A 24,341-nucleotide genomic window follows, 5' to 3' on the forward strand; every position below is an offset into this window, starting at 1 on the left:
ATAGATTCTATATTAGTATGTCATATTCCAGCATGACACCAATGCTAACTACCATGTACACATACAACTCCCAATTATCCTTGGCAACAGATAATCAGAAAACCTCGCTTTAGACAGAGGTTTCCAACATGATGATTTGCTAAAATAAACCCAAACTGAATTTTAATTTATTTCCTTCACCTACCCTTTTGGAAAAAGAAGAATGGCTCCTCAAAAAAAATGCTCAAAGAAAGGGAAATAACCAGTAAATACACCAATTCAGCCAATGGTGTGACCTCTCTACTTACATACTGAGTTCTTTTGGGTTCGGCCGATTTGCCCTCCATGGCCCCCACTGCTGCCGTGGTGCTTCTGTCCCCTCCAGGGAGGAGCATTCTGTTGGGGCCTTGTGTGTCCATCTCACGGGGAAGTTTGACATCTCCTACTCCCAGAGCCTCACTCTTATATTTCTTCACAAACTGTTCCATCTCCTTCACCTCTTTGGGAGACAACTCATGGCACTTTGAAGGGTCTTGATCGTGTGCAGGGAGCTGCTTTGCCAGCTGCTTCTTTCGGTACTGTGCCCCCTCTGAGCCTGCCACGGGCTGCTTCTCCTTCGGCAGCATCTGCATGTATTGCCTGGCCTGAGCCACAAGGAGACCAGTGTTAACTGGGAGATGGTCTGGCCATTAGACAAGCAATATTTTGTAATACACATCAGAAGCGAGTTATTTAAGAAAGAAAAGTGTTTTATCCATTTGTAACAGTCTTCGTAATATAAATATGTTGAGATGAAAACACATTCAAAAAAGGTACAGCAAAAAGATTTAGTTCAGTAAAAATAAACACATTTTTCTCCATGATATGAAAGCTTTTTTTCAGCTTATAAAAGATTTTGCTTACTAATGTCTACTTGAGCTAAATATACAAATGTATATTTGCAAGAGAACATCAATTTTTAGAAGGCACGTTTAAATGTTTAGAATGGCCTGTATAGATCAACAGTGTTCTCACCATTATAAAAAATATTATCACAAGGTTCACTTGAATGATTTTAACTAATCTTCTTAAAAGACTTCCAAATGTCATATTTAGTTGTTATTAACAGTAAAGGGAGTTTGACACAAAATTGCCCCTTTTTTGGCCTTACATAGTAAAATATACTGTTTAACATTGTTTCATTCTAAAAAAAATGACAGAAAATTCTATTCTTTACATATTCTTTGCTATCTTAAGAGAAATCTCAAGAGTAAGCTAGAAGTTACTAGATTTATACAAAGCATCTGTTTTCATCTAATTATTAAGAATGTCAGAGCATTCGCTCAAAAAGATTAACGTATCTAAGTAGTCAAGAAATTCTATGAAGTATCTAATCTTAGTTTTAAAAAACCAATAGCAGTTGGAAGTCAAAGTAACGAGAACCCCAGAAAAATAATGGACTTGGGGTTGATTAGCTCACTAAAGGATTGCCCTAAATAAGTAGCCTCAGAACTTTAACAAAGAGATGGCCCTTCCCCTTATTATTTACCAATGCCTGATTCTGGACAGGAGGAGCCCACTCATAGGTAACTGTATTGATGGAGACGTTCTTCTTGGCAGCAACTGGATTGGTCAGTATCATAACATTGCGTTTATACATGGGAATTCCATCTGTTTTTAGCTTGGCAATCAGGGTGGTATATTTGGTGTCTTCAAAAAGTTTTCCCACTTTTCGATCCTCTTCATTGCTCAAGAGGACGTCATGCTCTTCTTGGCCACACTTGCAGTTACGACATATTTTTCTATAAGTTTGGAGATAAGTAAGCAATAACTAATTATACCTAGTCAATAAGTAAATATACTCAAATATTTATAGTTTATAAAATACTTTTATATGCATTCCATATAATGGTACAGAAAGGCAAGCCACTGGGTGGGGATTCTAAGTACCTATCCATAAATTTAAGCAAGGAAACATAAAAATGTACCTTCACTTTATAAAACCTTAAAAAGTTAGGTTTTGATTAAGTGTATGCTCAAGGGGGCATGTCTGAACATTACTCATTTTCTTAAATAGATAAGTAAATAAAATCACCAAAAACACTATCATAGAAAGAGGTTTCATATTTTATTGCATGGTAACATTTATTTCATAGTCATTACCCAAGTTTTTTGTTTTTTTGTTTTTTTTTTAAGTGAGAGGGAGGCTGATATAACTTTTCTGATTAAGGACTATTATCCTAGATTTAGCTTTAGCTTCCGTCATTTCCTTTCCTGTCCCCTTTCTATTTCCTTTCCTCTCCTTTTTCATTTCCTGTTTCCTTTTTCCTTTCTCTTTCTTTCTTTTCCTTTCTTTTACTTCTTCAAACACTCAGTGACCACTTACTATGTGCTTTCTTATGTATAAAAAAAAAGATAAATGAAAGTCTCTGGACTTTTCAAGAAATGAAATGAAAGATACCACTAAATGAAAGACACCGCTCCCCTTCCCCAATCTGGTCTAGCAGGTAATCATTCTTTAATGCAACACATATGAGTGTCCATGTGCTAAACAATGTGCTTTATTGATATGCCCTTTTACTGCATTTGTGATAGGAAAGAAAAGTACAAGGCACTTTGAGAGGGTATAATTTTGACTTGGAACTGGTGAGAAAAGGACTCCATAAAAACAATATTCCATAAGAAAGTAATATATTTAGGTTGAGGTCTGAAGGATGTATAAAACAAGCATGAAATATGTGTGTGTGTGTGTGTGTGTGTGTGTGTGTGTGTGTGTGTGTATTTGAGATGGGGTAAAGAAAGAAGAAGAAAAGCCTCCAGATATTGAGTAGAAAGAGTATTTGTGGTGGTCCTGAATTAGGAAAGAGCTTGTGCCCTTAGGTCCCATGGTCTGAGAGGGCTGGTATGATTGCAGTGAGGTAAATAAATGGGGAGTGACAAGGTTGGAGAGGTAGGCAGGCATGAGATCATGCAGGGACTTGTAGGATACATTAAAGAATTTGGCTTTCACTATAACAATAAGCAGGAAGCACTGAAGGCTTTTAGGTAATGGATAACACAATTAGATCTATCATTTTCAAAAACTGTAATACTTATAATATGGAGAATGGATTAGGGGTAGACATAATTGGAAGTAGGGAGACCAATTAACATGTCAGTGGTGCATCCGGTTTGCAATGGCACGGTTCTAAGTAACAGGGACTACTTCACAAGTGGAATTTATCTCTTGGATGGTTGTTGTTGTAGTCTACATAAGATGTGTTATAGCTTGGACTAGAGTATTTAACAGGGCAGATTAAAAAAAAAAGTAACAGATTTAAGATCTCCTTGAATGTAAAACTGACTAAACTTTGTGGTTCATTTGGATGTAGTGATGGTAAAGGGAAGGCCCAGTCTGTCAAAAAATGAACCCAGGTTTCCAAGATGAGTAAGCTGGTAGAAGAAATGTAACTTATTAAGACAATGAATGTAAAAGAAGAATAGATCTTAGGTATTAGGGGAAGGTTGATGAAAGTCCTCCAAAATTCAACTACTGAAAAGTTTGAAATGCCTATGAAACAGTATAAAGGTATCAAGTAGATTGTAGGATATAGAGATCTAGTGTTAAAAACTGTAGCCTGGTAGAAAATATAAATTTGGGAGTCAGGGTATGACACATTTGCATATAAGTTGAATAGATCACTTTCATCTCCTGGGCAAGAATAGAGGGAAAAGGTAGAGGACTGGAGGAAGGAAGGAGTCTGGCAAAGAAGCAGAAGCTGGAGAAGGTGACAGAGGAAAACAGTGAAGTAGAGAGACTTTGTGGTGTTAAAAACCTAAGCTGGAAGTAAATATAGGGCAAAAAGAATATACAAATCAGAGGGAGGACGTGAGAGTTTTATTTTTTTTTTAAATTTTTTTTTTTTCAACATTTTTTATTTATTTTTGGGACAGAGAGAGACAGAGCATGAACGGGGGAGGGGCAGAGAGAGAGGGAGACACAGAATCGGAAACAGGCTCCAGGCTCCGAGCCATCAGCCCAGAGCCTGACGCGGGGCTCGAACTCACAGACAGCGAGATCGTGACCTGGCTGAAGTCAGACGCTTAACCGACTGCGCCACCCAGGCGCCCCGGACGTGAGAGTTTTAAAAGCCATTCGAATATTCTTACATTGTTCAGGAAGATATTGAAGATGTAGATTAACATTAGATGTTGTTAAAGCATGTGTTTTAAACTATCTAGAAAACTAAAGAAGGAAATACTACATATAATTTCAAACATATAGAGAAAATGGAATGACAATATAAAACTCAATTAATTAAACAGAAGGCAGTAAGAGAGGAGGAAAAAAAGAAACTTAGGACATTAGGACATTTAGAAAGCACAAATTAAGATGGTTGATATAATCCAAATATACCAAAAGTCACAATAAACAGACTCAATTCTCCAGTTAAAAGACAAAGGATTTCAGGCTGGATAATACAACAAAATCAAACTATACACAACTCGGAAGAAGCACTTAAAATTTAAGGACACAGAAAGGATGAAAGTGTAAAGATGTAAAAAGATACATCAGGCAAATACCAACAAAAGGTAAGTTAGGCACCTATATTAAAATCATGCACTTTGGACTTTAATGCTTTCATCTAATCTGTAGTAAAGAGTGTGCCGGGGCGCCTGGGTGGTGCAGTTGGTTAAGCGTCCGACTTCAGCCAGGTCACGATCTCGCGGTCCGTGAGTTCGAGCCCCGCGTCAGGCTCTGGGCTGATGGCTCGGAGCCTGGAGCCTGTTTCCGATTCTGTGTCTCCCTCTCTCTCTGCCCCTCCCCCGTTCATGCTCTGTCTCTCTCTGTCCCAAAAATAAATAAAAAATGTTGAAAAAAAAATTTTTTAAAAGAGTGTGCCTACATAGTGACAGAAGTTTAAAACCACCTCTATGCTGTAACGATTCTAAAATTAATATAGTCTAATAACCTAAATTCAAATTATATAAGCAAGACACCAAAACTTTAAGAAATAGACAAACTTATTATAGTAATGCTAAAAAATTAGAAATAAAGATTTGAGTAACACAATAAGCCTGATCAAGCAGACACATAAAAAATATCTTATCCAGTGACTGGGGAACACATTCTTTTGGGGAACATTTGAAACACTTCAGAAAACTGAACACATACTGTGCCATAGACAAAGTCTCAAATGCCCAGGAGGGGGCGCCTGCATGGCTCAGTCAGTTGAGTTTCTGACGTCAGCTCAGGTCATGATGTCATGGTTCATGAGTTCAAGCCCCATATCAGACTCTGTGCTGACAGCTCGGAGCCTGAAGCCTGCTTCGGATTCTGCGTCTCCCTCTCTCTCTGCCCCTCCCCCACTCACGCTCTGTTTCTCTCTCAAAAATAAATAAACATTTAAAAAATAAAAAAATAAAAAAATAAATGCCCAAGGAATCACCATCAACCATATTATCTGAACAGAATATAATTATGCTAGACATCAACAGCAAAAAAGTAACTAGAAAGTAATTTTGGGGTGCCTGGGTGGCTCAGTTAAGCATCTGACTTCAGCTCAGGACACAATCTTACGGTTCGTGGGTTTGACCCCCACATTAGGCTCTGTGCTGACAGCATGGGGCCTGCTTGGGATTCTCTGTCTCCCTCCCTCTCTGCCCCTCCCCTGATCTCTCTCTCTTTCTCTTTTTGTCTCTCTCTCAAAATAAATAAACTTAAAAAAAAGAAAATACTTTTAAAAGACTCCTAAAAAATTTAATATTGAAACAATCACAATAGAAATGAAAAGAAATAGCATTTTTGGGAAAAAAGAAAACAAAACTATTACTTCTTGAAATGCAGAACACAACTAAAGGGGTGCTTAGGAGAAAAGGGACAGCTAACATGCTCAAGTTAGAAAGAAGAGAGAATAAAATTAATTAACTCAGGAAGTTAAAAAAAAAAATTAGAAAAAATAAGCCTGAAGTACATGGAAGGAAAATAAAGATAATAGCAGAAACTAATAAAGCAAATGTTTGTTTCTTGTAAGATGCAGGAAAAAAAACATTCAGTACATTTCAACATCCCTTCTGATTATATTTTGTTTATTCATTTTAGCTATAGAAGGAAACTAGACAGGATTTTAGAAAGGGTTTCTGGAAAAAAGCTCAAACTCAGCACACATCATGAGTGCATTCATTTTAGGATGTGAAGCAAGGAAGCAACCTTGCCATCACTTCATTCACAGTCCTGTGGGTACTAATCAGAGAAGTAAGAAAAATCAAATAGAAGTAATAAGGATTCATCAGAAAGGAAAAGTTAAACCGTTGTTAATCACAGATGCAATGATTGATCAAACAAATGTGTTAACATCAGTAAGAGTTTAAGAAGCATTCTGGATTTAAAATGAATAAAATTGGATTTCTCTACACCAAAAAAACTAGGAAAAACAACTAAATATTTACTAGATTGATCTCTTTACTAGATAACAAATTATTAAATAATTACAGATTTTTGTGTCCTGTTTTCTTAAGGTGAGGTGTCCAAACCAAAAATATCAGATCTGACATGTGCAGTCCCAGAAAGAGATTGAGACAGAGAGGGACAGAGTCAGAGATATAAGTCAAACTAATTTCCTTGTGCACAAATTGGTCAGAAATCTTTATTTGGTAAGCATCTGAAGAGTCTGCAGATTCTAGTTCAGCTATAAAAGACGCTTATATCTGGTTATCTCATACTCCCACCCAGTGGAAAGGAGTACATTGTTCTATTACAGTATGTTCTTCATTCTTGTTCATCAGTTAACAAAAATGATATAATTATTTATAAAACCATCACATTACTTTTGGATCAAGTTTAAAATCATACTTTACTGAGGGGAAAATGGCAGGGTGGGAATTTAGTTCCTAATATAGATAAATAGATCCTTATATGGCTGTGAACTATAGCATGCATCCTAATAATTAGTAAAGTGACTATCGGAGGAAGTAATAATGTTACAAGGATATGTGATGAGAGGTATGGATTTCCTCTGGAACTGTTTATTATCCAGTTCTACTCCAGAACAACATGTACACCAGAAAATAAGGGGAACTAGATTTTAGAATTTGAAAGACAAAAAAGCACCCGAAAAAGAAAGCCTTCTGGTTTTTAATTCACAAGCTATGACAAACTGTAACATGAGTAAATAAATTATATTTACTATGAAAATGTTATACATAGAAAGGTATATTAACCAATGATATAAGAGCCATCTCTATACTTTTTCTTATTACTTATATCAGCTATTTTTGGGAGATTTACATTCTGAGACTATATATATTTTCCCCATCCACCCCTCACCAACCCAACATACCTTATTAAGCAAGTAAAATCGGTTAAAGCAATATACCAATAGCAGCAGGAAAAAGAAGTTTTCAGCTTTCAAAGTGGGGAAAACCTGATTGATTCATGATAGCTTTTAAAATCACAAGTACATTATAAACCCCATCTGCATCCTTGCCGCAACATGGTGGTCTGTGGTAAAGAGCACTTGGCGGGAATGTGACTCAGCAGGGGTGGGATGGTTTTTCAGTTAGAGTTGTCATCATGACAACAGCTGGAGTGACCACAACTCTTCCAGACCCCTTACCCTGGAGCTCCATTTTTACAACAAAAAGGGATAGCCACAAACCACAATTCAAGAAAGAAACCTATAAAATCTGGGCCAGGTGCCAGGAACTATCCATTACCGAAACGTATACTATTTAATACTTAAATCTATGCTATTTACTAGTTTAAATTTTTTTTTTTAATAATTAATTTTGGGGGTTTTTAGTCTACAGTGTTTTACATTTGAATCGCCCATATTTAAATTGGAAAACCTTATTTTTACAAATATCTTTTAGGAACTTTTAAACTCATTAGGAAGACATCCTGTAAGTTAATTGAGAGGAAAATTCTGTTGAGGAATTGGGGGATTTTCTTGGTATCCAAGAAAAAGCATAAGAATGAGTAGGATATTTATCACATAATTAATTTCAACCTGAAATAATGCAGATTCCATCCTTAAGAAAACGAAGAACTTTAAAAAACTGGTTTTATGCCAACTTATAACAAGACAACAATGGCATGGGTGAGCACAGTACTCACGTTGCTGGGGTATGTACAAACATGTATGGTTTGTTTAGTATCTTTCCTCAGATGCTCCACCAGTAATTTTTGATGATATATGCAGACAGATAGCCTGTTTACTACATTTATTTGATAGCAGTTTTGGGGGGAGTTGTAAGTCAGTTACCATACTTAGCACAGTCGCCAAATCTCTAAATCTTCTAAACTGTCCTAGAGCACTTGTCCCCAAATTCTCCATAGGATGTTAATAAAAGTTATGTGGGGGAAGAAAGAAGGGAGGCGAATTCAGAATCAAGTTTATTTAAAATGATCTTTTTTATGACTTTTTAAAAAGATGCAAATGTAGTCTGAGAGAGTGAGAAGGGGAGGAGGATTATTTGTATGAAAAAGTTCTCTGTAAAAAAAAAGTTGAGCGTGTTAAGACACACACACGCAAAGGTTAATATGAATGACAAATCAGGACTGTAAACTCAGATTTTTACATTACAACTTCAGATTTCTTGAGCTAAATCCAGGAGAGGGAATGCCAAACTGTACCAAAGGTACTGCCTCAGAAAAATACATAGATTTACAGTTTCACGCTGAAAGCAGGCAAGAAACTATCCTCCATCCCCAACCCCAAAGAGAAATTATTTTTGTATCACTATTTGTAAAATATATATATATTTTTTTTGTTTTTACAAGGCAAGTAGTAGCAACTGGAGTGCTCTGACATGCTGCCAGCACTCACAATGATTTAAAGGTATGGTCATGGCACTACTACAAACCATATTTTAAAAGGGCTGGAAGCTGCCCGTTTATAAGAGGGATATACTTATATGGACTTAAGCATGGGCCTCTTGTTACAGAATTCAACACAAGGATTAATCCATTTATGGTGTGGAATTTTTAGTTTTCAGTCAGCCCTAAGCCAATCGGAAATTCTCTGAACAGATGTATGCTATATTCAAGTAACATTTTTCTTTTAAGATGCTACTGTTTTATTAGATGGATTTATGGAAGATAAGACAAAAGAATAATTTTATTGCTTATGTAATAAATGATCTATTTTTCCAAATAATATTACTATACTTTCATATGAAATAATTGATTATAAACTTGAAATCTTGGGTTTGCATCTTAACATTTCATAAATATTTGTTAGCTCTAAATATTACTTTTACTTGACAGTGTGTCCAGAAGATAGTATAGCTCTTATTTGGTAAGTATCAGGCATCCTCAACCTTTTATTTTCCCCTAGTTTTGTAATTATTGATGGAGTGAAGAAAGAGTGCTCACAGATAAAGCATCATTGTCCAAAAAAGACATATATGTCACAAAAGCACCACACTGTAGAGAAGAGAGCCTGGTGCAGTCCAAAGTTCACTGGTCATGAGCGTGTAAACATGGGTTCTAGTTTCTGTTCTGCTGTCTAGAGAGATGGTGAGGAGGAAGGTTTTGGCAAGCTTTGAGTCCAAATTCTAGCTCTGCCACCTATAAGCCTTGCCTTTGGTAAGTCATTTAACTTCCCTAAGTGTTTGATTTCTCATATATAAAATGGGAATACTATCACTTATCCCAAAGGATAGTATGAAGATTAGTAACAACCAAGTACGTAAAGTGCTATGATAAGCAGAAGTTTAAGACAGCCCCTATGACCTGCATTCTCTGGTGTTAATCTCATGATTATGTTACTATGGTATGGCAAAGAGAAATTATCTAGGTGTGCCAAATCTCATCACATGAGCCCTTAAAAAAACGTAAGTTTTCTCTGGCTGGGAGCAGAAGAGGAAGTCGGAGAGATTTAAGGCACAGAAAGGATTCCAAGCACGTTATTGACTTTGAAGACAGAGATGGCCATGTGCCAAGGAATGTGAGTGGCTTCTAGAAGCTGGGAACAGCCCCTGACTGACAGCCAGCAAATAAACAGGAACCTCATGCCTACAACCACAGGAAATGAAGGAAATGAATTCTACCAACATTACAAATGAGTCTGGAAGCAGATTCTTCTCCCAATTTCCAGATTAGACCTCAATCTGGCCAAAACCTTGATTTCAGCCTTTTGAAATCCTAAGCAGAGCATCCAGTTAAGCCTGCCTTGACTTCTGACCTAATGCATAAATGGATGTTTAGTCAATTAACAGGTGTTGTTTTAACCTGCTAATTTGGAGTAATTTGTTGTGCAGCATAGAAAATCATTACAAGTGCTTATTAGCATGTGACACATAGGACATTTTTATAAATTATATTTCTTATTAATAATTAATAGGCTCAAATAAGTCATTTTAACTTCCTTGGGTTTTAGGTCATTGATCTATAAAATGAGGTTTGGCTAACTGAGTTCCAAGTTTTACTCTAAACTTCCATAAGTTTAAGAATTTATTTTTAGTTTTTTATAACTGTTGTGACACACCTTGACAGGCAGCCATGCCTACTGAATCTCTTCCATTCACTCTCTACATTCATTCCGCACCCTTCTGCATGGTACCCTGGGCCATGCTATAGGAGGCTGACCCCTAAGGACTGCAGCAGTGGGCTACCTTGTCCCCAGCAATGGAAGATGCCAACAGGAAATCTGAATGATGAAGACAGTAAGGTCTTGTTTATTTGCTGGCTCCTACAAATATATAAGGTGCCAAGGCCAAAAATGACCCTTTACTTGGGGGTATGCAGAAGTAGGAAGAGGGTGGTAAGGACTGAATTGTGTCCCCCCAAATTCATATGTTGTAGCTCTAACCCTCCATGTGACTGTATTTGTAGATAGAGCTTTTAGAAGATAAAGTTAAATGAGGTCATAAGAGTCGGGTCCTAATCTGATAGGACTGGCGGCCTTCAAGAAGAAGAGAGAAGATATCTTTCTCTCTCCATATGCATGCACAGAGAAAAGGACATGTGAGGACACAGAGAGAAGCTGGCCATCTGCAAACCAGGAAGAGGTTTCTTACCAGAACCCAACCATGCCGATACTGAACTTCTTGAACTTCTGGTCTCCAGAACTAGAAGACAATAAATATCTGTTGTTTAAGCCACCCAGTCTATGGTATTTTGCTATGGAAACCTGAGCTAATACAGGGATCAAGGAAGAGTTCTCAGAGGTAATGCTTGACAGAGACTTGAAGAATAGGAAGGACTTTTGTTTCATCATAGTGAAATGTAGGGTTTTTCTAGCTGACGGAAACATACCAAAAAACACACAAATTCCAGGGAGCAGCATATATCTCAGCAGTTAAAACAGAGGCTACTTGGAAGAGAAGTGGGAGAGGAGACTGGACAAGCAAGCAGGAGTAGAAAGCAGTGAGGGTTCTTAAGCTATTGGGAAGTACACAACAGTATCCATTTTCAAGACCATTCTTGTGGCTGAATAGAAGTCAGGCTGGTAAAATGTGGAGAATAATTTAGCTCTGATTTTCACAATGTGCCCCATGAAGCCCTTAGAGTCCTAGAAGTCAAGGGTTACCATGAAGATAGAGGAGGAAGCTAAGTGGACAGGATCCTGGGACTCCATGTCCACTGCAGTCACAGCAGTCTGTGGCCTTGGACCAGACCTGGGATCTTCATTACACTCAAGACAACCAGACTTCAAAGACTATACTGAAAATGGCTATCTGGAGGTCAAAAGCACCTGCCCTCCAGCCTTCCAGCTGTGGTGAAAAATTCAGAGAATTACCAAGAATTCTGAGGGAGAGATGTGTCCAGATTCATGCCAGGAAGAAGACAGATTTACTAAGTAATATCACCTGAATGAAGCATATAAACTCAAGCTAGGTTGGAGGCTGTGGCAAAACCATAGTCTTTTATGGCTCTTAACAGATTTTCAGAGTCTATCAAGGTAAGTAAATGAAAAAAATTAAAATTAAAAAGTGATTTTCATGCCACAGAAATCTGCTCTTCTCTGACATTTTTTTAAATCTGAAAATCTCAGATTATAGTGATCTGTAATAAAAAAATAATACAGCACAAACAATAATTACTCTAAACCAACCTTCTGCTTTAGAGAAAAGATGCTATCACTTAGGAATGAGCTTTAAAAATCTCATTAGCAGTTTTTGGCAACTGTATGGTCAAACTAAAAAGGTTTTTAAAGATTTTTTAAGATTTTTAAAGATTGTACAGTTAGAACCATGCCCAGCAGAGGGCACTGCAACTCTCTCCACAGCCCACTGTGAGCACCACTGAATGGTGTGCACATCAGGAGCTGAAATATTCTAGTCCATGAAAACTATTTTGTGTCTAGTGACTTAACGTTTCAAAACCACAACAGACATGTTGCCTAACTTCTATGTCCCTTAAAAAGGTGGCACAGGGAAGAGCCATGAAAGTCTTGTAATTAAAAAACTCCCTGAAAAATTTGAGCTCCCTACAAATAAAGAACTGTACCATCATTTCTGCACGGGCTGAGGTTTCCACTACCTTCATTATTTGAAACAACTGCCGTTGTTTCCTAAAACTTGCTAAATAAAGTAGCTTTTAAAAGAACCTAATATCTCAAATTTTAATTGTTTATATTCTCCTATAACTTACATTGTACACAATCCCAATAGCTGATGAAATTTTTTATTCTAGGGAGTTTTCCATGGAAATATGCAGCACAGAAATTGTTCTCGAGTAAGATTTATTCTAACCAGGCATCTGACATCCTAATAATGTATAGTTGATCACTTTAACGTTTTTCTTCTAACAATGATGTGCTGATTCTAATTTGAACAGACTTAGATCAACTACCATTATAGTCTTGACAGCCATTGATGAACAAAATTTACATTCTTCATAAGAACAGGTTTAAAATACCAATTTTTAGGTTTATATAACATACACTATTACTTTAAAATATGTAAATAAGATCTACACAAAATTCACATTTTGATCCACCAACATTTGTTCTCCATATATTTGAACTTGATACAAGCCAATGATGGCAATGAATTATTTTTTTAATTCAAGTGTTAAAGCTAAAAATTTCGAAGAGTCCTTAGATACCAGTCTATGTCCTGACAACCAGCACATGAGTGCTTAATCATATTTATTGTTTATTGCAAATATATAGGTAAAATGTGCAAAGTTATCAATTTTTAAGAAAAGAATTATAATTAATAAACAGTCCTAGAAGATCACCATAAACTTATCTGCCACTCAGGAAAGAGACATAAATTCAGTATTCTAGACTCATAGGAAATCTGAAGGACAGCAAATAAACAATTTCAAATATAGTTACAATGGTCCAATTAGCTCAGTCACACTTAATGGTAGGAAAACAGAATAGCTTTAGCCTTTATTTTTTAGAAAAGAATATGACAGATCTACAACTTAACAACCATGCTAGAGAATTTATAAGAGATCGCCACTGTCTGAGGAAGCAGTGCCAAAGAGCAGAAATTACTAATGTGGCTGTCATTTTCAAAACATTACCTCCAGAAGTGTAGTTCGAATCCTTCACATTTTTCTTTGCATTTTAAACAGGGAGCTCCAAATCCTTGCTCATGACCTAAGCCCATCTGTTAAGTAGAAAACAATGTGTGTTATAACATTTTTTAAAAATCTGAAAAATTCAATAAACTGTCCTTCTAATTCTACTAACCACTCCTGTTTTTTTTTTAATTAAAAATTTTTAAGATTTCTTAAAATTTAAATCCAAGTTAGCTAACACATAGTGTAATAATGACTTCCGGAATAGAATTTACTGATTCATCGCTTACATATAACACCTGGTGCTCACCCCAACAAGTGTCCTCCTTAATGCCCATTACCCATTTAGCCCATTCCCCCCACCCAATACTGCTCCAGCAACCCTCAGTTTGTTCTCTGCATTTAAGAGTCTCTTTGGTTTGTCTCCCTCTCTGTATTTATCTTAATTTTGCTTCTCTTCCCCTACGTTTATCTGTTTTGATTCTTAAATTCCACATATGACCAGTCCTGTTGATAGAAGTTTCAAACAAATCTTTTATGAGTATCACATTGTTTGGTCAATGAGGACACTTAGGTATGGATATGGGGACTCCAAATACCTACCCAACATACCTTGTATTCTTACTGATTTTTTCATGAAAGGAAAAGCATCAGAATACAACTGTTTAGAGGACTACAAATACTGCAAGTTGCAAAAAGTCATGAATTTATTTCTTTGGTCACTAAATGCCCTGTATGCAATAGGAACAGGGAGTTGAAGAGCCAGAGCTTGGGAAGCAAGCCTGTCCCCAAATGACATATTTTTTTTAGCAAACAAGGAATATAAAAAAGACTTTAGGAATTATGATTCAAATAATTTTATTTCATTTATTATTTATTATTCATTTATTTTATTAACATATGGTCAATTTTGTTCATTATTTCTATGTTTAGTATATTCAAAATGTTATTATTTATAAGTATAATAGCAATAACATATGTTGAATGCAAGGAATAGAGGTAAGCACTTATCAAAACCTTATAAAATCTCATAAGCAATATTATTCTCTATTTTAGAGATGACAACTGAAATTCAGGAAGGTTACAGAACTTGCTTAAGACCAACATGTAAATAAATGGTAGAGAAGTGATCTGAGTCCAGGTCTTTCTGACACCAAAGCCTGTGCTTTTATGCCTGGGGTGGGAATAGAGGGGGTGTACTACTGCCCTAATTATAACAATCTATTTTTTAATCATAATAAACAACAATCCTTGGGAACTTACTGAGACATGACTTAATAAACAAAAGAGGAAAGAGTGCAGATGAGGGAAGGACCCAAGAAGGCAATGTAAGCTCTTTTACCCAACTATTGATATTAAAGATCAGCCCACTTTATATCATCCCATCGGCAAATCACCAGCGACCAGGCTACTCTGTTTTAAATATCACATCAGTGACTCCCGACAAATTCCTTAGCAGCTAGTGCCTGGGGTAAGAGTTCAAGCTGGACAAACAATAGATTTTCTACCATGGCACCCTTTTGTAACTTTGCCAAGTTGTGTTTTTGCTACGTAATCTAAACCACACTGTAATTTGTTCCTTGAAAGCTCAGTCTGACCATGCCCTGAAGTTTAGATGAAGCCCTTCCTTTTTTTCTCTGAAGAAAATGACCACATCCTCTTACCATAACGAAGATCTACCCAGCTGCTCAGGGGAACCCACATTATTTTTAAGTCAGACCATCTCAAACTGTCCAGTATTAACTAAATTTCATCACCTTTGCCATGCCCCCATTACCAATTTTCAAAAGATGTTGAAATTATATACTTTAATACTAGATGGCACTTTATTATTATTATTTTAAGGAATTAAATTGTTTCCTTGTCGCTAGTGATCACAGCTCATACTACGGAAGTAAAATGGGTTAAGCAAAAGAGAGAGAGGAACGGATTATTTGAATTTTCTGGTCTTTTGTAAGGAATGTAATTAAAGAATTTTCTCCATTACGATATCCAGACTAAAATGAACAGCAAATCTAAAAAAGTGTATTCTTTTTCAAGCTCTTTCAAGTTTTCCATTACAGGAGAGTTAAGAATCCTGAATCCACCTGGTGTATGGATTTCCTTCATACGGTGTTCCATTCATCTCCTGCCAAACTCTGCTCCCACATGAAAATTAAGATGACGTTATTAAGACTTAATCACATAGCTTAGCTCAAATCAGCTGCTTCTAAACTCTCCTGTGCATCATTCACAGTAAGAAATACATTTATCTCATGACAGATATATGCACACACATATGGAATTAAATTAATAATGAACAAATTCTTACCTGCCTTCAAATCTGAATCACCTGGTCTGAGCAATACTGGCCTTAATAAAATACAGCAAGCACAGTGGAAAAATACCATCTCGTTCTCGAATTCTGAATGAATTTTGGAAGCTTAGCTAATATAACCAGAACCCTACTTGGTCAGCAGAGATATGACAGTAAGGCCCAGCGTAGTTCATTGCCAACATAAAGTCAGCATTGGAAAGGGCCAAATTGTTTCCTTCCTACCTGCTTTTTATTCCTCTTAGTTATCAGTTTATCTATTAGGATTATTAGAACTGGTGATGTTTCATGAACATGTCTTTTAAAGTGGCCCACATGCTCTGACTGCTGGACAGGCCTGGGCATCCCCCCTGGTGTAAGAGGCCGGGAAAGGAAAATCAAGAGAGCAGTTCTGCCCTGGCTGTGCAGCTAGTCAACAGCACGCTGATCTCACACCCCATGTGTGGCAGGCCCTCCACTCAGTGCCTTGGTGGAACTTCCCTGCGGCTTCCAAAGATTTCCTGGCCCATCTCTGTTTACAGGGAAAGGGCTACAAATGCAGGTGCCTGAGCGCTCTAGATCGGGAAGATATGAATCTGTCAGGAAGGTTAGGAAGGCTGTTTTGAACAAATATTGCTTGAACTGCGCTGAAAGGATGAGCGGCTCCTAACTCAGTGGGGAGGGGGAGGGGGAGGGGGAGGAAGCACATTCAAGGTGAGGGGACAGTTATGCGAAGGTCTGTGGCAGAAGCCGGAATTGTTAGAGCAGGGACACCTCAGAGCACTCAAAAGGTGATAGGACCAGACTTGCCACAGGCAGAGTGGGGTTTTGTTTTCACCTCATCTTTTCCTTTTCCCAAGGAAAAAATAATCTTCCAAGGATGAGACTGGTAAGGAAGAAGCACTAGAGAAAGGCACTGGGTGGGGAGTTGGGGAGCAAGAGCACCCACCCCTCAAGCTCTGCTGGCCAAGCCACAGAGGGGACCCCTCAGGGAGATTAGAACACCTGACTCTGAAAGAAGAAGTAATCTGAGAAAATGGCTCTGCAGCCTGCCGGGAGAATTCAGAAAGCACTGCTCCCGTGTTCTTCCACCCACTCTGGCTTGCCTGGAAAGCCAGCTAAGTCTCCATACAGGTTCCTCCTACCACGGTTTATGACCACCTGAAGAAAGTTTCCCTCCCACCTCTCCACACACACACACTTTCATCTTCCCCAAACACTCAGACGCAAGTTGTGAGGGGACTCTGAAAGTATCATAGAGAGGGAACAGGAGCATGAAGGAGAGTGGAATGAGATCATGGCAGTATGATACACTCTCCTGCCACAATTCAATGAAAGCAGTTCTACTTAAAAATAAACCCACAATAAAAAAGACACCTAGTTTTTAAAACCATTGTCCGCAGCTATCATGATTAGTAAGTTTCACACTGGGAATGAACTTGTTTTCCTAGAGGAATTTCATTAAAAGAAATTATTTTTATAGCTATAAATATATAGGTATAAAAAAACCTGCTTGATTCCCAGCAATGAAGATCTCTAACCCATGCCACTTACTGGGTGAGAACTTCTTCCACATTCTTACCCTCTTTATAAACCTCTGTTAGGAGAAAAAAGCATAGTGCCACTAATAACAAAGAAATGTGGTTCACACTCTAGTGTGTGCCTAGTTCCACATCTAGAATGCAATGTGTTCTCTAATCCTGTTAAATCCAATTTATATGATAAAATTGTACCAGAGCAGACATATTTCTACTGGTATGAGGCAAATTTCTTCCGTTTCTGTTTCTGCCACAACTTAGGCATCTAGGCATCTGTTATCCTTCCTTTCCCAAGTCAAACATATCACGTGAAGGCAAGTGTACAAATTCCACTCTATAGTAAAATGAGTTTCAGAGCCAGAGCTGCCTCGAGCAGTTTCTCTCCTATTCCAGACCTTTTTGGTCAGAGGTCACAGAAGCTGAGATTCCCTGGCTCTTCCAGTGCAAGAGTATGGAACTCTATTTACCCTAAGGGCTCAGCCAATTTCTCTCCCTCCTTCACTTCTGTATTGAGGATTCCCTGAAGTGCAGGACCCAGGACTCTTCTGCCTAGACTTCTTCCCTCCCCTTTATTCTTAGCACAGGCTGAACCCTCTGGTTAGCATCCTTCTTTCCTCAAGAGCCTTGGTGGTTACTCTCAGACATCCAGATCTTATAGGTTGTTCTCTGCCCAGGTGTCCGCGCTTGAGAATTCTTGGTGAGGCGTAAGAACAGACAAGGTGTTACTTGATGACACCCAGAGTGTGTGCAGGGGAGGGAGGGCCCAGAAAGTGCTGGCAACCTGGCTGTTTAGAAAGTGAAGTCCAGATCCCTGGACTAATATAAACACCAAGATATGTGTGCTCATAGGTAGTATGTTGTGAGAATTAGTCATCCCAGGTATTAAGGAAATGATCAAGAACGACTTGGCTAAAAAGAGAACTGTGAAAATGTAGAAAGAGCACTCAAGGGAGTTGGAAAACTGTGGTCTGGTCCCCAGGTGTTACTACTAGGCCTAGGGATTTCAGAAGTCATTTTCTTCTCTGGATTTCCTCATGTGGATAATGAAATGAAGGGATTGAGTTAGAATAACTCTAACAAACTTTTTAATTCTAAAATTATGACTGTAAATCATGTTTCAGATTAACTTTACCTGAGTTTGTTATTCGGCATAGTCATCTGCTCAACATCTAAACACTAAATAGACAGTAGTCATTTGAGAAAGCTAATAGATTATTGCCTCTTATTGGTCAGAATCCTTTGGAATTCAGTGTGGAGGAGTTGTTTATATAGGAAACAAAAAAAATTAAGTTCTGAGAGCTGAGATACAGTTCTGTTACATGTAATCATTTTAGTAGCAAATGTGATATGGTATTCCCTGCAGAATCAACACTTGGTGCCTAAAAACACATGTTTTTCATGAGCACACAGGTCCCAGAGCTCTCTACCTACTTCATATAATTTTAGTAACACATTCTGGCCAGCGTCAATACAAGGATATGACAGATTAATTTTTCTTCTTCAGTGTCCAAAAAAACAGATCCTTTGGATTGACTATATTTGGAAAAGCTATGGTCAGGCTTTAGGAATACCTACCAAGTCAATTGAAAAAATAAAAATGACTATAGTATTTATCCTGAAATGCTAGTCCTAGACAAGTAAGATTTTTAAAATATCCTTAACTATAGGCTCCAGAACTTACATTACCATGATCTGTGCCTCCAAACACCCCTTGTCCCCTGCTTAGTATTCTAGGATAAGAAATGGGATCAATTTCTCTGTATTCATAATTTCAGGTAACCAGATAGGTTGGCAACATTTCAAGTGACCCTTCTGACCCAGGAAAGGCTATTGCATGTCAGATACTTTAAAGAAAAAGGAAAGAAGGTTACGGAACATCTGGTATTTCAAACATGGTCTGAGTTGATTTGGAGATAATTTGAATCTGGAAGATATTATGCAGCATTCAGGGTGAGATCATCTGATTCATGCTGTTTTCATAACCAAATTTCCCTCTGGAGCAAAGAATCATATGTGGTTACTAAACAAGCAAGTGTTACTAAGACTTCTTTAATCATTTTGGAATGAAGCAGACCAAGGTAGATTATATGAAATATACATAAATTCTCTCTCTCTGTACATGTACATGCCTATTTACCTACTTATCACATATGATATATATATATATATATATATATATACATATATTCATATTATATTCTTAAAGAGCATTTTAGATCTTGTTTATATAAATGAATATTCTGAACAAAGGAACTACATTTCCAAAAAATGATCTCTCTCAGCACATAGCTCTTTTAGAAAACTGATCTGTGATCTGTGAAGTTCTCCCCACCTGAATCAATTCATTTTGATTAATTTGTGACACAAAAACTTAAAATGTTTTCCATTTTTTGTTCTTTGGCTGCTTTCCAAGCTCTGTCAACAATGGCAATACCCACCTCCACTCCCAGAAAAAGGCTAGGTTACACAGAAAACCAGACTTAAATATAAAAATAGAGGTATCCTTCAGCTTTTATAGTTTGGCAAATTTCTTAGATGAGAATACAAAGAGATAATTTATTATGATTAAGAGCTACTATTAATCATTTCTAATAAAATTGCTCTATCTTTTTCTTTGCTTATAAGAACAAAAACTGTGCATCTCTCACTAAAGTTTGAAATACATAAGAGGAAGAATGAAGAAAGAGACATCACCACTCACCTAGTCACACAAACTGGGGCCCAGAGTCCTCCTTATCTCTGTCTAGCCATGTTTACTATGCTCCAAGTCTCGCTGGTCTGTCCTCTAAGAACTACATGGTTTGTTTCCTCACCTCCACTCCACTGCTCAATGTTCAAACTTCTATCAGGTCAGCCTGGGACCACACTTTCCTAGCTGACCACTCCATTTGAAAGCATCCTATTGCCACTCTCAAAATTATTTTAATAAAACCTAAAGATGATCACCACATTCCACTTGTTAGATGAGTTCAATGAATTCAATGAGTTCAATGAATTCGACATGCCTTAGCATTGCAGAGAAGTTGGTTTTCAACCCACACCTCCCTTGCAAACCTCTGCTTCCAGAAAAGCTTTTCCCTTTGCTGGATCTCATTCCCTTTCCCCTCCATCTGGCAAAATCCTACTTTCTATAGACCTAATCCAAACATCAGTTACTGCGTGATCCCCTTGTTGGACTATTCTCAGCCAAGTTCTAAATTCCTATCAGTCTATTATTTAGTCCCTTTCCACTATGCTATGACTATTTACACATCAGTTTACCCCATTAGACTACAAGTTTCTTGCTCATATTTGAACTCCTGATGCTTGTCATAGAGGCTGAGCTTGACAGAAATGCCAGAAAGTTTTATTTATTTATTTATTTATTTATTTATTTATTTATTTATTTAATACTGGTCTTAATTATCTAATGACCTTTTAACATGATACTTTTACTCCAGGAACTCCCATTGCTTTTCAAAAAAATAAAAATTAAAATAATAAAATTTTTTTAAAAAAGAAGAAGAAGAAGAAAGCTGTGGTAGGGGTGGTTTTTGCCAGGCACGGTTCTAAGATTTTTACACGGATCATCTCATTTTATCTTCACAGCAAACCTATGAAAGTCTGAAGTACTATTAATTATTATGTGCGTTTTCATACAGATGAAAAGCTGGAGCAGAGAATTGTTAACTGCCTCAGGTCAGCTGTATTGCAGAAGGCCCATTCTTAACCACTAATGCCTAAATGTAGGTCATGAACATGGAAAGATCTTGGATTAGATAAAGAGTAAATTAGTTTTTTGAAAATAGCAATCAATATAATTTTTAACTTGACACCAAGGATTATAGCTCAAGAATAGAATAATCAATTAACAGTCTTCAGCTGTCAATAGCACTTACAAATGGGAATAAAACTCTTCACTGTAGATTCCACAATTCATTTCCACATTCCTTCAGTTTTTCAGTCCCATAACTTTCAAAGCCAGAGCCCTACATGAATCTATATCATAAAATCCACTGTGAGCCAAATGGAGTGACATCTTTTTGTTCGCACACAGTAGTAAACCATCACACAGATTATTGTATTAGGAGAAAAGGAAACAAGTGATCTTTCAGCCTAAATAGTTTATAATAAATTCTATTCTGGAGGTACTGTGTCAGTCTTCCTGGAACTTTAATAAATTAAATAGATAACTCCCACTCAATCTGTCCCTACATTTCTTAAGGCAGTACCAGTATCAAGTAAGTGACACAGGGACTGTCACCAAAGCAATTTGTCTATTTTCAGTCTGAGATGCAGCAGATTGCCTAAGACATCTGTACAACTTCAGTAATTATGGTAAATTTTTGACAAGATCAGAAGTAGATCCTGCTGCTTTCTTCTACAAATCAATAATGAATTTTAGTTCTGGTATGATATCTTGAAACATTTCTAATTATGTATTTTTTTATACTTAATGACAGTGGTATTTATACCTCCACCACCACCAATTGTTAAGATGTTACTACTTCCAGGCACAATACAGACACCATTTCATTTAATTCACAAGACAACCTATGGGAAAGGTTAATCTTCCCAATTTCACACACGAGGAAACGGATTTGGACAGATTGAGTAATTTGTCTAAGACTGCCCCGCTAGCAAGTGGCAGAAGTGAGATTTGAATCTTAGCAATTATAACTCCAAATCCTGAGCTCTTAACTACAAAGTAATCGTTTTTTCTTCTCCAAAATGAGAGTTTGAAGACAAATAATAATTTAAATGAGTAATATTCCTCATCTGTAACTCCTCTGGAACAATAGGTTTTGATCTCAAAGACTGCCTATTCGTCACTAGCCGGAGCTCCTCCTTCTTAGACAAATGTGAGACTGATGACAAGGAACCTGAATGTCTGGACACCAGCTGCACTAACGCTAAAGGCCCTGAGGTGATTATTCACACATGCAAGAGGACCCTCAAAAGAATAGGGTGTGGGTCAAGGAAAATCTCCAGGATCCTGATGCAAAATAGGATTCTTCCAATGGTATAACAAGAGAGAAAATGTTTTAAAAGAAACAATGAATCCCAAGTATTTTTATATAACCCCCTGGAAAAAATAAAAGTGAAAAATAAAAACAAAAAGAAACAGTGAAATACAAATGAAAAAGTTAAATCTCAAACTTGAAAGATCTTTATTCAAAATATGTAGACTTATCATCAATACTAAAAATTATTTGCTATGTTATGTATTTATACATCATATAAAAGATTCCATATAATGCCCAGGGGTGATATAATGAGGCAAAAACTGAAGTAATACTTGTCATGTTTTTCAAATCACGAAATTTCTACATTTATAATGGAAAATCTCTGTATTGGTTACAAATTACCCCCAAAAGTTAGGGGCTGAAAATAAACATTTATGATCTCACAGTCAGCCAGCTGGGAGTGGCTTAATGAGGTGGACTGGCTCAGGGCCTCTTCCTACATTGCAATCAAGGGTCAGCCAGGGATGCAGGCATCACAAAGCTTGACTGGGGCCAAGACACACTTTTAAGCTGTCTCACAGGGGTGCCTCATGACATGGCAGCTGGTTTTTCCCAGGGCAAATGATCCCAGAGAGAGTGAGAGCACCCAAGATGGAAGCTGTGGCCTTTAATCTCGGAAGGGACATACCATCACTTCTGCCATGTCACACTCTTTGGCAGCAACTGACCAGGTCCGGCCCACTCAAGGGGAGGGGAATAGACAAAAGTATGAATTCTAGGAGTTGGGAATCAATGGTGGCCATCTTAGAAGCTTCCTTCCACAACCTCTTTTCTGTTTTGATTTTAAATCCAAAGACTAAGTGATCTGTGATGAGACAGACATATTACAAAGTGAAGGGGTATAGGGTGTGCTTATCTACCGCTCTTGTCTTTATTTTTTTCCATTTCAAATATTTAAATGTCTCTTCAGTCAAATGGGCATAGTAACACAGAGCTTTGCTCCTTGCATATAAATATTCTTATTCCTCTCAGTCTGTTAGCTATTTACTCAGTCAGGCCCAGGGAACAGTCTTCCGGAAGACAGGGTAGAATATGATTTTTAGTCTCTCAGTCTTATTTTCCATCAATCTCAGCACATGTACACACTTGCGTAGTACATATATACACACATATTTCTTGTGTTTTAGAACACAATCATAAAATAGAATACAGAATATCAGGTTTGATTAGCAAGAAATTTTCAAAAATATGTTTAAGACAAAAAATTCACTATTTTTATAATATGCCATAGTCCTCCTCCACATTAAAAATGGAAAAAGATTTATATAAACTTTGTTCTATTACATAAATCTATCTGGTGATGGAATTAAGTAAAAGAAAAAAATATATAGCCCTTCTTTGTGATGTCAGGATGCAAATTACTTAATTCCAATTAGGTAATATTTATAGTCAGCAATTCCTAACTATTTTTCTAGTACTGCTTACCTATTGAAACCCAATGTATCCTCACAGTTTTACTATGGAAAAAATAATTTAGGTTTTTAAAAAAATCTACACTCATTTTAGGTAAGCAAATGATTTAAAAATGTATTGTCTGTTCAGTTTATGCTGGTTCCTTATAAACATGTTTCGAGCTGACTACTATCAAATTATTTCTATTCTATTGCTTAAAGGAAGTTGCTTGAAATATTCACCAATAGAATACCTCCTTTGTAGACTCTACTCAAAAAAGGCCTTCTCTCAATCCGTTACTTTGAGAAAGACAATGCAGGCTATAAAAATGTCACAATTAATAGGTTATGATTGCGGCTGAAATAGTTTTTTAACAGGATTGGCTGAGCTCCGGCTCCCTGGAAGGACTCTGCAATGGCATGTGCTTTTATACACAGCCCTCAAAGCTTCCCAATTATTAGCTATAAAAGGCATTTTAAAAATCTGAGTCCAAAAGGCGTCTGTAGTAGTCCCTTGAAAGAATTTAGATCAAACAAACAATCCTAATTTGGTCTTGTGTCACTACCTCAACAGCTGACTGTAAAGAGTGTATCCCACACATAGCTGTATATTGAGAGGCCTTTATTAAGACTCTGTATATCCTAAAACTTGAATATTGGCATCATTTTTGCCAGGCCTAAAGGCTAGAGTATCAT

The 24,341-nt window shown here is 37.1% G+C and overlaps 1 protein-coding gene across 2 annotated transcripts in view; it reads right to left on the reverse strand.

Moving 5' to 3' along the window:
* TES (testin LIM domain protein) overlaps positions 1-24,341 on the reverse strand; it is a 46,820-nt gene that overhangs the window by 8,610 nt on the left and 13,869 nt on the right. For both annotated transcript variants that reach the window (XM_058724519.1, XM_058724521.1), the window contains exons 2-4: positions 13,421-13,506; positions 1,508-1,760; positions 288-623 (exon numbers count right to left, since the gene is read on the reverse strand). In XM_058724519.1, coding sequence (XP_058580502.1) covers positions 288-623; positions 1,508-1,760; positions 13,421-13,506 — 675 coding nt within the window. The remainder of the gene's footprint in view (positions 1-287; positions 624-1,507; positions 1,761-13,420; positions 13,507-24,341) is intronic.

The sequence above is a fragment of the Neofelis nebulosa genome, chromosome 4, assembly GCF_028018385.1.
Source record: "Neofelis nebulosa isolate mNeoNeb1 chromosome 4, mNeoNeb1.pri, whole genome shotgun sequence".
Lineage (NCBI taxonomy): Eukaryota > Metazoa > Chordata > Mammalia > Carnivora > Felidae > Neofelis > Neofelis nebulosa.